Source organism: Triticum urartu, unplaced genomic scaffold (genome assembly GCF_003073215.2).
Source record: "Triticum urartu cultivar G1812 unplaced genomic scaffold, Tu2.1 TuUngrouped_contig_5232, whole genome shotgun sequence".
In the NCBI taxonomy this organism is placed as follows: Eukaryota; Viridiplantae; Streptophyta; class Magnoliopsida; order Poales; family Poaceae; genus Triticum; species Triticum urartu.
In genome coordinates, this window is record NW_024115891.1 from 320 (window position 1) to 16,796 (window position 16,477).

Here is a 16,477-nt window from a genome sequence, read left to right on the forward strand (position 1 = left end):
TACAAACATGCTACTACTTTGTATAATGCAAAGACTAAGCAAGAAATCGTCCGTGCCTAGCCTCTGATCACTCACTAAATAAGCTCCAGAGTTCTTCCATAAGCTGTGATTTCTGATTTGAACTTTGCACGCTTTATTTTCTGCCAATGCTTTGACAAAAATGCTAAATGAATGTATCAGAACGGATCTGGAACATGCATGCAAAATGAACGTGGGTGGAAAAGGACGGACACACATTATCGCTTTCGCCGAGACAATGCGCATGCGTCTACTGCCTGCAATGCGTGCTGCCCAATTGTAAGCCACCATCAGGTGCATGCCATCGCATGGTAAACCTGACGCAGACGTGGACGAGCAACAGTACGGATAAATCTGTCGTGATCAAAGGACTACAAGAGAGGCGATTTATCTGGGGAGATCTCGAGAAATCGGACGTAAAAACGATTACGGAGTGGAAATCGAAGGTACTTGGTAGCTTAACAAGCTCTGAAATATGTCGTAGTGCTCGTTACATTGTCCACGGATCAAGGAGCCACACGGCCCTGCGAAGTTCCAGGGTACTAGTAGGAGATCCTCGGGGCTGCTCGTGCTGCTGTGAAGAGCATACCCTCGCCCATCTCCCGCTGAACGTCCGCCGTGTGAAGAAGATCCGGTTAATCACGGCCATCACACTCTTCTTCCTGCAAATTTCAGGAGTAGAATGTGTATGAATAGGAAGCTAACAATTAGTAGTACTGTGAAATAGTGTGAAAATTGTTGAATGGCTGTGTTTCTTTCGATTTTAGTTCGTACATCTGTGGATTCTTCGCCGTCAGAACCCTCGCCTTGATCGTACGAGAATTGCCCTGTAGGTCCTCTACCAGGGCTGGTCTCGGGGGATGGATTATCTACCTCCATCGCTCCGGAGCCGAAGAACTGTATCCAATTCAATCGTTACTGAATCGATCGGACATGTAATCACTGTGAATGTAAGTAAATTAGTATGAGCTTCACCTGACGTTCTGGCTGTGAACCGCTGAACTGAGAGCGCTGCAAGGGAGTGCTGGCTGGCATACGCAATAGCACTGAGTCCTGGCGCGTCCCGGTCTGTCACGGTTCACAGCAGAACATATTACACACACACACACGCATAGTACCAAGTGTTAGATACGATGAATTTGCAAATATACCTCATGATCCATTGAAGTGGTGAGGCTTGGACGCGCCCTGCCTGGTAGTGCCGACCATACAATGCCATTAATTCGAGCGCCACTGCAGAGCTCAATAAACTCCTTGACACGTTGATAAATTCGTATTAATATTGCCTTTTCGCTATGTGGGAGAGGGGGTACCATCCGAAGGCCTTCCAACACAATCTCAAGGAGCCCCTGCATGTCTCTAATCTGCGTGAAGCCGACATTGTTGTGTCAACGAATTATTGGTGAAAATTGCAAGATGATCAGAAATGCTAGTACCATGGCATCATGACGGGCTATGTCACTATCCGTCCATCTCTCCGTTGAGGGCACCACGGCCCTCTGCTGAATGGCAAGAGGCTGAGAAGGATCACCTCCTTCGTCGTCGTCGCTATCATCTGATGATCCACTGGCATAATCGCCATGATCTAGCTCGTCTGACAGTACCTCCACGGATTCGTTGAGGTCAACGACTACCGACGGATATGGTCCGGGATTCACGGTTGGAACAACCACACCTTCTTCACGGACATGGTTGCCCCCCATCGGCGCCACTGATTGGGTGTGAGCGCCTCCCGTGGTAGTTAACCGGAGCACACCAGCATGAACAAACCGCACATACACCATTGGCCGTCCATACATAGAGTTACCAGGTGTGGTTGCAAACCTCATGTAACTACCCCAAGATAGGTCGCCTCTCACCTGCCTCAAGCCCCAACGGGCAGGGGTCCCATCAACCCTACCTACGACGACGCAAGCTTCGACAATCATATTCTTTCCAACCGTCTCAGGACCAAACTCGGCTTGGATGCATCTTTTAACGTCCATGAACCCACTGTTGACCATGTCTTTCACAAAAACTCTCTTGCTTGTGCACCTCGAGACATCAAGCCCATAAGGGCCCTCGCGTATGATGTCACCATAAAACATTAGCAAATTTTCCATTGTACCTACCCAGCACCATATTTATGCATACAAAGTCAGAAGAAAATAGGCTAACTCCTTAACAACCCAAATCATTGATCTAATTGGAAAATAGTAAAATCTAAACAGAACAGTTTGCACAAAAAAACACTATTACTCTACTTGCTAACATTTGCTTAAATGATTAACGGTTTTGCTAATTTACAGTCGAGTGATTTACAATTGGTTTTCATTCAAATTTTTGGCCGTTTGATCTCGTGCTGAGATCCGCGCTGGGAGCTGGCTTTTTCGGGCGTTTTTTTTTCTGTGTGTAACCAGGTGCGCTTTCGTTTCCCAGCCAGCCCGTTACATCACATCACTTGGGCCCTGGCTCTCTGTTTGTCTTTTTTTTATTCCTATCCTTTCGCATTTCTTGGCGAGAGTTAAAGCTGAGAAAGGGAGCCGATTCTTGGCGATTTCCTCGTCATCCATGGTGATCCCGATCTCCTCCTCTTTCTCTTCAGCTTGATTTCCGCTCCAGTGCCGTGTGGTTTCAATTGGTTATCCTGGTCTTCTCCCTTTCCCCATTGAATTTCGTTTAGATCTTGTGGTTTGGTTCGATTCCCCTTGTGTTTGATGTAGATGTAGGTGTATGTGTAGTCGCATAGGTGGATTTTCCTGGCGAATCTTTTGCAGTTACAATGGTAGGAGCATGGATGTAGCGGTGGATCCGATTCCCCTGTTGATTTTCTTTCTGCTAGCCTGGGCGTTTGATTCTGCTGGCGTTTTCTGCTGTTAGATGCAGTGGTGTGCGTTCTTAGGTAGTAGCTGCATCTAAGTTACAGCAACTTCATAACTGTAATTTCATTTTAATTTCAGTGTAATTTCCTCCGAAATCACAGAGTAGTGACACTGTAATTTCCAGAGTTAACCACATTGCAATTTTTGTTGTAACTTCTGTGATTTTTAGTTTACAGTCACTGCAATTAGAATGTAATTTCAGGTTATTATAGTTCTATTTTCAGTATATTTTCAGGTTAATTACACTTCTCCCTTTCCCCTATGTTGGGTCTGCAAGCATTTTAGAACCTTTTTCTTTGTGGTTTGTCTTTGTTGGGTAGTATTTGTATCTGTTTTCTAACCTTTTTTTCCTATGTTTTGGGTATTGTTGCATCTAAGTTTACAACAGCTTCAAAATTGTAATCTCATTTTAATTATAGTGTAATTTCCTCTGAAATTACAGAGTAATCGTATTGTAATCATAGTGTTGTTACAGTGTACTTGTAATCGCAATGTAATTACAGTGTAATTTTCAGGGTAAGTACACTGTAAATCCCACTACTATGTTACTGTAATTACAGTGCAATTTCTCTATAATTTACAATGTTGTTACAGTGTAATTTCTATTCGTAATCACAGTGCATTTTTACTAGAATATTTACTGTATTTACAGTCAGTGCAATTACAGTGTAATTTCAGTAAAATTACAGTGGTAATTAGACTGTAAAGCTTAGTGTTTTTGTTGGGTATTGCATCTATTCACGCTGTCAATATATACTGAATCTACCTTTGTATCAAAAACTTTGTTCTGCACAGGTGCTTGTCCGGTAATTTCAGCAAATTGATAATAGTAATTTCAGTATTTTTTTTGCCACTGTAAATTTTAGTTTCCTTTGCCCTGGTGCTTTGAAACAAAACTGATCAGTTTCTTTGATTTTAACTAGTGCTATGTGCAATACACTATGTCAAATGGAAAGAATTTGTGCTCTCTGCTTTTCTTTTTCCTTTGCCCTGGTGCTTTGAAACAAAACTGATCAGTTTCTTTGATTTTAACTAGTGCTATGTGCAATACACTATGTCAAATGGAAAGAATTTGTGCTCTCTGCTTTTCTTTCTTGTGAGTTTACAGGTTCTAGATCTCAAAGAAAATCACTATGCATGAGCAAAGACGTTGGAATTGAAGGATTTCCGACCTGTGGATCGTCTCTTGTATGATCTTCCATGGTTCTCCCCCACTTAGTAGTTGCGGTTTTGGTGTTTGTCTTTGCCCCAATTGGAATTGAAGGATTTCTAACTCCGTGGTTCTTTGTTGGTGTTTGTCTTTGCCCTTTCTTTTTTATTTCTCATTTCCTCCATGTAAGTACTTTAATTTCTGCCTTCTTGTTTGGTGTTTATCTTTGCCATTTCTTTTTTATTTCTCATTTCTTATATATACATTTTTCTTCATATTATCTTGTTGCAGTTGTGCTTCCCTGTAACCATCCGAAAGCATTGGTTTTCTTTCTTGGTTTGTTTGAACGGAAGAGCCTTTGCTTTCCTTGATCCAGCTTTTAATGAGCATTCTGCATTTCACTTGCAGATTAGCAATGATGGAAATTCAGAATCGATTCCAATTTCTTGTTTGATCCTTTTCTTTTCAGACTGCAAATTAACAATGATGCAGAAGAAGTCTTTTTTGCATCAGAGAGATGTTGAACTGCTTTTTTCACACTATGGATAGGGCAGTGTGTATGTTGATTCAGTGTGTAGTCATATGTATAATAGGCAATCTGTATGTTGGTTCAGCTGTGTCTCTATAATCCGTAGAGGACACGAGGTACTATACTTCCAAGGTTTCCTTACTGTAATTTCAAGGTTTTTCACCTGCTTGACATGAGTGCAAATGGGTCCAGCCCAACCCACGTACATACATACCAACTCATGACTCGGGGCTGCAAACGGGTGTCTTTGAGACTCGACAAGTTCCAGTCATAATATCACTGTAATAATCACACGGTATGAGTGTAAGTTATGCATAAATATACTGTAATTTTAGAAGTTCTAGTGCTAATTTGACTAAGTTTTGTGTATCTAGACTTTAACTCTTAAGATATCACTATAAGTAGACTGCAAGTAACCAGTTAACAATCTACGGCAAAAAAAAATGACAGTCTAACTATCACTGTAATTTTCTCCCAAATGGCTGTAAGTGGACCGTACATTTATGCCAAACCTACAGAGGGTACGGCGATGGATCAGTATGCTGTGGATCAAAGTGTACGTTGATGGTCCAGTTCCAACCTGATTAGGATTGACCTTTTAGCGTTGACGTACATACAGCAAAGATACACTAAAAAAGGGACACACAAATACATACAAGTGTCGTTCTATTATTGGTTGAAAAACTTGACTGATGTCCAATTGAATTTCAGTCAAACGTCAAATAGACACTCCCATGATTAAATTAGGACGCCGATAAGTGCCACACGTGTGGGCGTTAGGGAGTCCGCCCACACATTTTGTGTGGTGTATAAGAGGAACAGCCCACACACCTATGTGTGGGCAAAACAACCAGCGCCCACACGCCTCTTTTTTCCCCTCCCGATCCCTTTCACACGCGTGCGTGTGGGCGAAGTTGATAACGCTCACACGCCCGTATGTCAGGCCTCGTACCTCCTGGTCCCGCACGCCACGCGTGACGGTCACCGCGCGCCCGCAGTTGCCATGGTCCAGACCCTCGTCCATGTTCGTTTAACTGTAGTTGCCATGTCGCTGAACTACGGTTGCCATGTCGGACAACTGCAGTTGCCATGGTTGCTCAACTGCAGTTGCCATGTATGGTCTGATCTAATGTAGTTGCCATGATTTCATAACTTTAGGAGTTGCCACATGCTAACACTAGGCAGTTGAGAGAGTTGCCATGTGCTCACAAGCATGCTAGGGCAGTTGCCATGTAAAAAGGAAGAGTTGACATCTGCTTACGTGCACGTTAGGACAGTTGCCATGTACATGCACGTTAGGGCAATTGCCATGTATCATGCAAAAACATATGGCAACTCGGTAAAAGAGAGTTGCCATCTGCTTACGTGCACACTAGGCAGTTGCCGTGTACCCTGCAAAACACATGGCAAACTCGGGTAAAAAAAGAGAGTTGTCACCTGCTTATAAAGGATACTAGGGGCAGTTGCCATGTGCACTGCAAAACACATGGCAACTAGCAGCTTGGGTGTGGGAAAGGAGACGAACGTGTGGGCGAGATGACAAATGCCCACACACTAGCCCTTACTGTGTGCGTGCAAAGTGGCGTGTGGGCGAACTGCTGAACGCCCACACACCAGCCCCTCCTGTGTGGTGAAACGGCCGTGTGGGCGACCGGCTGAACGCCCACACACCAAACCAGTCCTACGTGGCACTAGAAATATGCTAAGATTCGTGAGCTCACAAACGGACACGGATCCACGCGTGTGGGCGAGATGCAAACGCCCACACGTGTGGGCGTTAACATTTCCGTTAAATTACTACAACACATGACATACAAGATAACAGTGTCTCTAACCCTTAACAAGTCAAATAAACAGCGATCCCTAAACAACACATAATTAGTTAATTATTCCTAACCAAAACACTAAACAACATCTCACATGCGGGAAAAAAAAACGCATTTGAAAGAGGCAACGCTGATCTATAATATCTTCAACTACTTCATGTCAAGATTCCAACTTTATCTCTAGTCCAAAACTTCTAGGGAAAAGTGGAAAACACTACTTAAAAGCTGATACGAGTCATACGACATTACGTATGTAATTACAAGTTGATGAAACAACTGAACTACATCATGAATGCAAAAAAAAAAAACGGTGCGTTTCATAGGTCTTGACTTGATCTACAACTTCTTCAATTACCTCAAACAAAAAATCCAACTCCAAATGCTGCAAAATGTCTCCAAAGCAGCAATCTACTTCCTAAAACAGTAGTAGTACTGTAGTAGAACATTTAATTGAAATCACGACAGATAGCATGGATGCAGAAAAAATACCAGGCATATTGTAGCTCTCGTCTTGATCTATCTTTTCTTCAACTGCGGCAACTCCTGAATCGGCCTCTGAATACCAAAAATCGAGCTCAAAAACTGCAAAGTACTGTTCTTCTCCCGGAGGGGGAGAGGGAGAGGAAGGGAGGGAGGAGGGAGAAGAGAGAGGCGCAGCGGACAAGAGGGGAAGAAGAGATCATGTCCCTTTAAAGCGCAGCTGACGGCCTATGCCCTGCCGCCACTCCCAATGGCGGCAGGTGCCAGCAGACCTCAGGGCCTAGGGAAGTGGGAACACATCGCTGGTTGCAGTTCAGATCAGTGCAAACCTCGTAATAGATCCAGCAACAAAGTGTGTACATGGATTCGAAGCAATAAATCTCGCAGATTTGTTCGTGTGGGTATCTCATGAATCTGAAACCGATCAAGAACCTGAATACCTGATGATGAAACGAGACGAAGACGAAGACGAACCTCTCCAGCTTGTTGATGAAGTGGATGTCGAGGAACACCCGGACCGGTCGGGTGTGGTACGCCGACCGCTTGCCGCCGGACTTCCCCTACGCGCTCCCCATGGTGCCGGCCCTGTCCGGCCACACATTCGGCGGCAGCGACCCCGAGTTCAACGCGTTCTTCAGAGTGCCCCTGCACACATAGTAGTAGATTTGACTTCAGAAGCGCGGAAACGTCGTGGGTTTCAGACTCTTTTCAGCAAGCAAAAAAAAACTCCTGTCGAACAGTTGCGTCCTGCACACAGATAGATTTCACTACAGAACCGAAAACCCGGTGCGTACGTCTCAGCAAGCAGAAAACACACGAGACCCGGCAACAGTTGCGCTCGACTAGCTGTATATTTAAAATACATCACAATGCTTTTACATGGGAATTTTTGACTAGCTGTATATTTGGACAATACAAGCCTTTAATGCCTGACAACGTCAGACACATAAAAATCACTATATCATAAGACAAAGTGGCATATGAACAAATGAATATCGTAAAAAATCTAGCCGCGCCAAACACATGGGTTTATAAAAAGTCTAAAAATAGATATTAGAAATGATTTTTTTAAATAACTAATTAGTCTAAGAAAAGTGGAAATCCAATTTGGCTCCCGGGAGCATGTGCTCCTGCGCGTGAAAAATAATTTTTGAAATGTCAAAATAATCCCAACAATTTTTTTTATGTATTTATAGTCACATCCAGATGCTACCTGCAAAGTTGTAGGCAAAAAGGTTAAACATTTTGGGCTGTGAAAAAAAAAATTCGAGCACCAAATGTTACCACAAAATGTCACCCCAAATTAGTCTTTTTTTCACAGATGAAACACTCACGAACATTCACGAAAAAATCAGAATTTTTTAAAAACATTTTACCACTTTTCTGCAGTACTATTCATCCAGGAGCAAATGTTGCCGGGAGCCAAAACGCTCCTTCCCTAGGAAAGTGCATACATAAACCCAAGATGCGTGGACAATATATACAATAGCAGAAAATATTATAAAACATTAATGTCAAAATGGGCTTTACAAACACCAAAAAATAAATAAGACGCCAAAGCCAAATTAATAGAAGTAGAATTTTTATACATGAGAATTGCAAACCATAACTAAAATAGGTAGCAAATTAATAATTTGATTTTCAACCGACAATTACATATGTGAATGTAATATGCCTAGATGTTCAACACTTATGGGTTATTTAGACATGTAAGAAATGAACAGACCTAAAATAATTCATCTAAAAATGCCTTAAATCAACAAACAAAAGCAAAGCAAATAGAAGAAATAAAAATCAACATTAATGTCAAAACGGACTTTGCAAAAAAATAGAAATCCAAATTAATAAGAATATAAGATTTATGCATGAGAATTACAACAGATAACTAAAATATGTAGCAAAATAACAATTTGATTTTTTAGTTGGCGAATGACCTATGTGAATGTAACATCCCTAGATGTTCAGAATTTATGGGTTGTTTATGTTTAGATATGAAAGAAATGCATGGTAAATCAGGAAATAAATGAAACGCAAAAATGAACAAGTTAAAATGGTAAATCGGGAAATACACAGAAAAGAAGAAGTCAAAATGAACATGAATGTGAAAATGGGCCTTTGCTAACGCCAATAAGTTCAAAAAAAAATCAAACATCACCCACCTTGGGGCTCGAACCCAAGACCACAAGGTTAAGAGCCTTGCGCTCTACCGACTGAGCTAGACGGGCAATTTGTTAAAGTTTCTAAATTCGCTTTCCTCGACTGGGTTTTCTCAAGTGATGTGAACATAAAGTAGTACATGCGCGTAAGCTTACCGTAGGCAAGATTTTTGAGGAGACGGCCGAAAAGTTCCACAGGAAATTAAGCTAGTTCCCTGCATGCGATTGGGTGATTGACTGATTGTTCCTATTTTGCTATGTTGGACACGTCTACGGCGCCGGACAGCAGGCGGTGGCTGCTTTGAGCAAGGTGCATAGATTCTTCGGGCCAATGTTCTGAAAATGATGTGCTTTTGTGTGAAGGGCACGACTGAAAATGTTCTAAGACGCCATCTCGATTGCATTACTACCTGGAAAAATATATCCAAATGGCACTACATATATAATGAACATGGCAGTGCATTAGCAAATGAACGCCCGATTATCAGTTAGGCCGGAAAATAATTACTCCTAGTCCCCTGATTTATAATTTGGCTCTTCACTCTGCCAGTAGCAGGGTGTGATCATATAATGTTGAATCTCAGGATGTCATGTAGTTCTGCCACAAATGGCCACATGATATCAATATAATATTTGGCATAGTAGTAACCAAGTACATTTATAAGAGGGGTTATTAGTCAAGTATATCAAGTGGTTTCTGAAGAGATATCTCATAGTAAAGCCAAATGTCCAGTCACCACATTAAGAGAGCGCCAAGGAGAACCAAACTGATTCTAAGTCTTACTACTTACAACTTGCAGCTGACAACATGCCATCTTTGGAGAAGTGCAAGGTATCACCACTCAATGGAACAACAGTGCTTCTAGTCCACACAAGATAGGAACCAAAGAACGGGAACTCCCTTGAGCTCGCCGCCCGCCACTTGCCACGCCGGTGCCTTTCCCTGGGACGCCTTCGCAGGAAACCCCTTCTTTCCCTTTGACGCACTCAGCGCCGAATAGGCCTGCTGGGTACGAGCCATGGAAGTTGATGTAGGAAAACATAGCGTCTGCACAGTTAGTGCTTTGATTGTTGATGTAGAGGGCAAATGGGCATGCAAATTCCTTGAAAGCATCACAGCATTCTTTAGGAGGATACTGTGGTGCTTTGCACCTGCTTGTGATGATTGTGTAGTCCTGGGACTCAAAGCTCATAGGGCAGCCTGATCAGCATGGACAAGAATTAACGGAAGCATATCAGATGAAGGTACTGTAAGTCCTGAACATGGTGAGATGTAGTACTATGTCTCCTTTTTTCTATGCAAGGACCGAAATCTTGGTTTCAACTTTCAGGTAATGTATATGGGAATTTGAATTCTAGAGTTCCAACTTTTAATAGGATAGTTGATAATTTCCATTGGTAGTCTACAGTCAAACTCTGTTTTTATAAGTCTAGAGAAACTCCACGTCAGCCTCTTCAATCCTAAGCGCATATGACCACAATCAAGAGAGTTATATTCAGTTAACAAGCATGTGGATTCAGTATCTTCAGAGTCTAGAAACTGTCATGGGATTCAACTTGGCAAGAGGAAGAAAGGAAACTACGTACCATTATTGGTCTGTAGCAAACTCCTCCCTGTAGATCCGGTGCTGGCCTGGAATACGTTATCTGCTCAAGCACCAAGGAAACAAAACAAACCCATCACAGCTCGCTCCCAGAAGCAAATACTAGTGCGCAGTAGTTGGGAGCATCGGATCACGCACGGACCAGACAGGAAGGGCGACGCGGAGGCGGAGGCGAGTCCGGCCAGGACGGCGGCGGGGAAGAGGAAGATGAACCCACGGGTCAGCGCCATCGCTTGCAAGCTGCTGGAGCTGTTTCAGCGGGTGGTTTCTGGGCGAGCACCACGAAGATGGGTTGGCACTCTGTTCGATAGTGGAGTGGTGGTGCGGAAATGGAGACCTACGGTCTCCGCTAGCACTTCAAAGGCGACGACGACCTCCATGACTTGACAGCGCAATACGTTATGTCGAGTCTAATTCTTTCCACACGACCACACAACATGATCTCACGGAGCAATTTTGCCCGCCCATACTCTGCATTTTGGTGGCGTAAATTTTTATGGCACATCATCAATCTTATAAGTAGGGCGATAGTTTCTGCCAGGAATGTGGCTTTAGATTGATCTATGTATTTATTTTGTAAGATCTTGTTGAATAATGTAATAAAGATTGGTTGTATGCATCACATGATGCAGAGGCCGGGGATAATCCTTCTTTTGAATTTTTTTATAGGTTTTGCGGCTTCAATTTCTGAACAAGTTTACCTCAGCGTGCTATTGCTCCATTAAGATTGTTTGGTTTTGTCCAGCTGGAGACTTCGAACCTTTGTACGACTGGTTGAAGTCATACAAAGATAGAAAAGTGATACAAAGGTGCAATTGTCGTACAACATGAGCCTAGCTCGTGGTTGTTTAAATTTGAAGTATTAGGCATGAGATCTTGGAAAACTGGTTTTTTGAGATATATTTTTTAGTAAAACCAACTTTTGTGAGTTTTGTTGTTATGATGAGTCTATACAATACCTTGTTTAGATGGAAAAAGATAGGAAACCACATTTGCACCTTCCACAGGGCACATGCCATTGTTGTCAACCCCATTCACCACTGCTACAAAATGGCAATCGTTCAACACGTATGCTTCACCTGATCCACTGCGAGAGCACCCTGGAATCATCAAAATACGAATGACATGATCCCCCCATCAACATCTTGGATATCGCTGCACCGAACTAGCCCAATCGGATCCAAGGTGAACAGGGGGTGCCACTAGCCTTGGATATTGCCAACAACTTCATTCCTTTTCGAAGTTTAGGTGGCGTCACCACTGCTCTTGGCGCTGTGAGCCTCTAATTGCTACGGCGGGGACTTTGTTTTCTTTTTTCTTCTTATAATCTTTCGGCTGTGTGCATTCTTAATGTCTCTTTAGATATTATGTTGTTGCAGAGGCCGGATGTAATTGATATCATCTTGGTATTAATATACCTCCTTTATCAAAAAAGGGGCACATGCCATGACTCTCGCCCGGCTCATCGCCTCATGCATGCTTTTCCCACCCCCTTTCTCTTCGGCTAGGTGGCTCAGGGTGTTGCCTTGTGAAGACGGACCATAGTTGGAGCACAACATTGGCTTCCATATCGATGCTGGCCACAAGGAGCACGGAGCATAGGCCACGATGCTGGCCTGCTGGGAGCCTTGCGAGGGCCGGGCACGATGCCCACACAGCAGGCGGAAGCAGCAGCGGTAGCAACACATGTGCAGTGAGGCAAAGGCGGTGCCGACCGCTACAAAGCTGCGCTTGGTGATGCCAAGCACAGGCAAAGGAAACCTATGTTTCAACACAAGGCCTACATCATGTAAATGTTTCGCTCGACCAACCTATGCGGAACATTAATGTCAAAATGGGCTTTGCAAACACCAAAAAGTAAAGTAGGAAGCCAAAATCAAAGTCAAATTAATAAAAATAGAATACTTATACATGAGAATTATAACCCATAAATAAATAGGAAGCAAAATAACATTTTGATTTTCAACCGACGAATGACATATGTGAGTGTAACACGCCAAGATGTTGATCAACACTTATGGGTTATTTAGACATGTAAGAAATGGACGGACCTAAACTAATTCATCTAAAAATGCCTAAATAAATCAAGAAATAAATGCAACACAAAAAAGAAGAAATAAAAATCAACATTAATGTCAAAATGTTCTTTGCAAAAAAATAGAAATCCAAATTAATAAAAAAAATATAAGGCTTATACATGAGAATACAAGAGGTAACTAAAATAGGTAGCAAAATAACAATTTTTTTGTTTTTTTAGAATAGCAAAATAACAATTTGATTTTCAGTTGGCGAATAACCTACGTGAATGTAACATGCCTAGATATTCAAAATTTATGGGTTGATTATTTATGGAAGAAATGCACGGTAAATCAGGAAATAAATGCAACACCAAAAATGACGAAGTTAAAATGAACGCAAAAATGAGCTTTTGTTAAGGCCAACAAGTGCAAAAAAATAAAAATTAGACGCCCACCTTGGGGCTCGAACCCAAGACCACAAGGTTAAGAGCCTTGCGCTCTACCGACTGAGCTAGACGGGCAATTTGTTAAAGTTTCTAAATTTGCTTTCCTCGACTGGGTTTTCTCAAGTGATGTGAACATAAAGTAGTACATGCGCGTAAGCTTACCGTAGGCAAGCTTTTTGAGGAGACGGCCGAAAAGTTCCACAGGAAATTAAGCTAGTTCCCTGCATGCGATTGGGTGATTGACTGATTAGCATGATGGGCACGTCTACGGCATCGGAGGGCAGGCGGTGGCTGCTATGAGCAAGGTGCAGAGATTCTTCGGCCAATGTTCTGAACATGATGTGCTTATGTGTGAAGGACTGAAGGGCACGGCTGAAGATGCTCTAAAACGCCACCTCGGTTGCAGTACTGCCTGGAAAAACATATCCAAAAGGCACCATACATATACATATAAATACATGAACATGGCAATGCAGTAACAAATGAACACACAATTTATCAGCTAGACTGGAAAATAATTAATTGATATTTGATTCCGTGATTTACAATTTGGGTGTGCACTCTCCCAATAGCAGGATGTGATCATCCATATAATGTTGAATCTTAAAATGTCATGTAGTTCTGTAACAAATGGACACATTATAGCAATGGAAGAGAGTGCCAAGGAGAAGCAAATGAATCCTAAGCCTTACAACTTATAACTGACAACACGCTATCTTTGGAGAAGTCCAAGGTATCGCCACTCAAGGGAACAACAATGCTCCTAGTCCACACAAGAGCACAACCAAAGGACGTGAAATCCCTTGAACTTGTCGCCCGCCACTGGGCACGCCGGTGTCTACCGCTGGGATGCCTTCACAAGAAACCCCTTCCTTTCCTTTTAGGCACTCGTCGGCGAACATGCCTTTTGGGTAGCCACGGAAGTCAATGTAGGTGAACATCGTGTCTGCACAGTTAGTGCTCAGGTTGTTGATATACGCGGCAAATGGGCATGCAAATTCCTTGAAAGCATCACAACATTCAGTAGGAGGGTAATGTGGCCCTTTGCACTTGTTTGTGAGGATGGTGTAGTTCTGGGTCTCGAAGCCTATAGGGCAGTCTGATAAGCATGGACAAAAAAATTTGGAAGCGCATCAGATGAAGGTACTGGGAAGTCCTGAACATGGTGAGAACTGAGGAGTACTATGTCTTGTTTTTTCTATGTAAGGACGGAAATCTTGGTTTCAAGTAATGTACGGGAATTTGAATTCTAGAGTCCCAACTTTTATTAGGATAGTTGGTAGTTTCCGGTCAAACTCTGTTTTTACAACTCCAGAAACTCTACAGTAGCCTCTCAACTCTAAGCGCATACGAGCACAATTAAGGGAGCTATATTCAGTTAACAAGCATGTGGGTTCAGTATCTGCACCATCAAATCCGCACCAAGTAAGTTAACACAGACAGAGTATCTCTTCCAAGATCTTCTGTAGTTCTGTATCACTAAAACCAGACCAAAACTTAGCAAGAGGAAGAAAGTAAACCACGTACCATTCTTGGCCTGCAGCAAGCTCCTCCCCGTAGATCCGGTGCTGCCCTGAAATGCGCTGTCTGCTCAAGCACCAAGAAAACAGAACAAACCATCACAGTTCGCTCCAAGAAGCAAAATACTAGTGCGCAGTTGTTGGGACTTGGGAGCACCCGAACACGCACTGACCAGGGAGGAAGGGCGACGCGGAGGCGGAGGCGAGTCCGGCCAGGACGGCGACCGGGAAGAGGGAGATGAACAGCCGGGTCAGCGCCATCGCTGGAGCCTCTTCAGCGGGCGGTTCCGTTCTTGGGCGAGCACCACGGGTCCACGGTCAACTTGCGCAGGCTGCCCTGGACGCGAAGATGTGGCTTGGCACACTGTTTTATTGTGGACTAGTGTGTGGTGCGGATACGGGAACCTCTGGTCTAGTGTGTGGCACTTCGAAGGCGACGACGACCGCATGACAGCGCAGTATGTGAGGTCGAGTCTAATTCTTTCCTGCCGCGGCCTATACGGTCAATAGAAAGGTTGCGAAGCTTTCCCCTATTTTCATTATGCTTGTGATTTCGTCATTGCTAAATTTGAATACTGTAATAGGGAAGCAAATAAAGTAGCTTATAAGCTTGCTAGATTAGCTAGATTTTCTTTGACTTCTAATTGGTTTGAGGAGCCTTTAAATAAAATTGTAATGATCCTCACAAACAATGTACTACTTATTACAAATGAATAAAGTCTGAGTTTTTTCAAAAAAAAAAAGAGAAAGGTTACGAAGCTTTCCCCTGTCACTCTCTTTAGAAAACAAACGCTTTAGTGTCATGTAAAAGTTATTTTTTTGCGAGAAATTATGTAAAAGGAATAACACTATAGTGCTCAATATAAACTTCCATGATTTAATTGTAACAAAATAAATAACGAGAGTGTACGAAAAAATAAAGCAAGTGGAAATACTAGTGGGTTGAGCATCTCCGCCAGATTAAAAAAAAACAGCTTTTCTATAAGTGCCTATAACTTAAGGACTCTCCCAATAAATTAATTGAGCTTCACGAGTGTACTCGTGTAGGAGATCACCAATAAAGTCATCCCAAATATTCAACCTAACAAAATGGGCCACACTTGTCAGCCAGCCATTTTGTTTTGTTTTTATTTTTCCTTCTCGTCTCCCTCACTTGCATCTCTCTCCACTGAAGCCACCGTTTGTCATCGTAGTTTTTCGTATGCATTCATAGTCTAGTTTGTGATTTTTTTGTGCAAAATAAATTCATTTGTGACAAGTTGAAAGATCGAGGTGCAAAAGGTAAGTGCAGAGATCTTGACTCCAAAAAACGTTGAAGCAACTTTCACTTTTATTATAGATATTTATCATTTGTATTTTTTTCTAACTTATTCCATCTAGTTAATGGTATCACGCAGGTGCAATACCATCGTGTGCATCATTGGCTCACCGCGACGGTTGAAGCTTTCTCTGTCATTGTTGAAGTTTTTTCTGTCGATGTGTGCAACTTTGTTGGTTGCTAAGTGGCCGGTTGAAGCTTTCTGTATCATCGTTTGAAACTTTTTCTCTCGCTAGTTGAAGCCTTTTTCGGTCGATGGTTGCAACTTTTCCCGTTGTGCAATGGTCGGTTGAAGCTTTGTCTATTGCCGCTTGAAGCTTTTTCTATTGATGGTTGCAGCTTCGCCGCCGGTCGCAACACTGGTACGTGGTGGTTCCAGTATCGCTTCCGCTGGTTGCATGCCATCGCCCGCCACTAGTCGCCACACCAAGAGCCTTCAAAATCAGTATACCAAGTCTCCGGTAGTAGCAAGTCACATATAGAATTCCAGCATCACCTCCGTTGGTTCCAGACGAGGCAAGCATGGTAGCGAAATCCCACTAGCCGGGTCC

At 42.8% G+C, this 16,477-nt stretch overlaps 2 protein-coding genes and 2 non-coding genes across 6 annotated transcripts; all 4 read right to left on the reverse strand.

Moving 5' to 3' along the window:
- Positions 1–426: 426 nt before the first annotated feature.
- Positions 427–7,480, reverse strand: LOC125528945. The gene is made up of 7 exons (XM_048693363.1): positions 7,305–7,480; positions 6,874–6,939; positions 1,455–2,125; positions 1,170–1,382; positions 994–1,086; positions 793–915; positions 427–680 (listed from the first exon to the last, which is right to left on the reverse strand). Exons 2-7 carry the CDS (start codon positions 6,878–6,880, stop codon positions 654–656), a joined length of 1,134 nt encoding a protein of 377 aa, XP_048549320.1. The 5' UTR covers positions 6,881–6,939; positions 7,305–7,480; the 3' UTR covers positions 427–653.
- Positions 7,481–9,016: 1,536 nt separating this feature from the next.
- On the reverse strand, positions 9,017–9,089 carry TRNAK-CUU. Its single transcript has one exon. It is a non-coding gene; the product is annotated as a tRNA-Lys (tRNA).
- Positions 9,090–9,636: 547 nt separating this feature from the next.
- Positions 9,637–14,993, reverse strand: LOC125528944 (GPI-anchored protein LLG1-like). Of its 3 annotated transcripts, XM_048693360.1 has the most exons (4): positions 14,782–14,992; positions 14,616–14,675; positions 10,608–10,667; positions 9,637–10,221 (listed from the first exon to the last, which is right to left on the reverse strand). In XM_048693360.1, the coding sequence occupies exons 1-4, from the start codon at positions 14,867–14,869 to the stop codon at positions 9,863–9,865; spliced, it is 567 nt and encodes a 188-aa protein (XP_048549317.1). In that variant the 5' UTR covers positions 14,870–14,992; the 3' UTR covers positions 9,637–9,862. The 3 variants fall into 3 exon arrangements, with proteins under 3 accessions (XP_048549317.1, XP_048549318.1, XP_048549319.1); XM_048693361.1 differs by lacking the exon at positions 10,608–10,667 and having other exon boundaries at positions 14,782–14,993; XM_048693362.1 differs by lacking the exons at positions 9,637–10,221; positions 10,608–10,667 and adding an exon at positions 13,592–14,187 and having other exon boundaries at positions 14,782–14,986.
- TRNAK-CUU lies at positions 13,091–13,163 on the reverse strand. The gene has a single exon. It is a non-coding gene; the product is annotated as a tRNA-Lys (tRNA).
- Positions 14,994–16,477: the final 1,484 nt, after the last annotated feature.

Excerpts from the sequence above, each read along its gene's own strand:
- LOC125528945 (XM_048693363.1), bottom strand. Across the intron at positions 1,383-1,454 it reads TAGCCCGTCATGATGCCATG|ATTAGAGACATGCAGGGGCT; the intron begins GTACTAGCATTT and ends GGCTTCACGCAG. Across the intron at positions 916-993 it reads GTTCACAGCCAGAACGTCAG|TTCTTCGGCTCCGGAGCGAT; the intron begins GTGAAGCTCATA and ends AATTGGATACAG.
- LOC125528944 (XM_048693360.1), bottom strand. The coding sequence starts at position 14,869 with ATGGCGCTGACCCGGCTGTTCATCTCCCTCTTCCCGGTCGCCGTCCTG. Across the intron at positions 10,668-14,615 it reads CTTGCTGCAGGCCAAGAATG|ATAACGTATTCCAGGCCAGC; the intron begins GTACGTGGTTTA and ends GTGCTTGAGCAG. Across the intron at positions 10,222-10,607 it reads TTTGCTACAGACCAATAATG|GCTGCCCTATGAGCTTTGAG; the intron begins GTACGTAGTTTC and ends CATGCTGATCAG.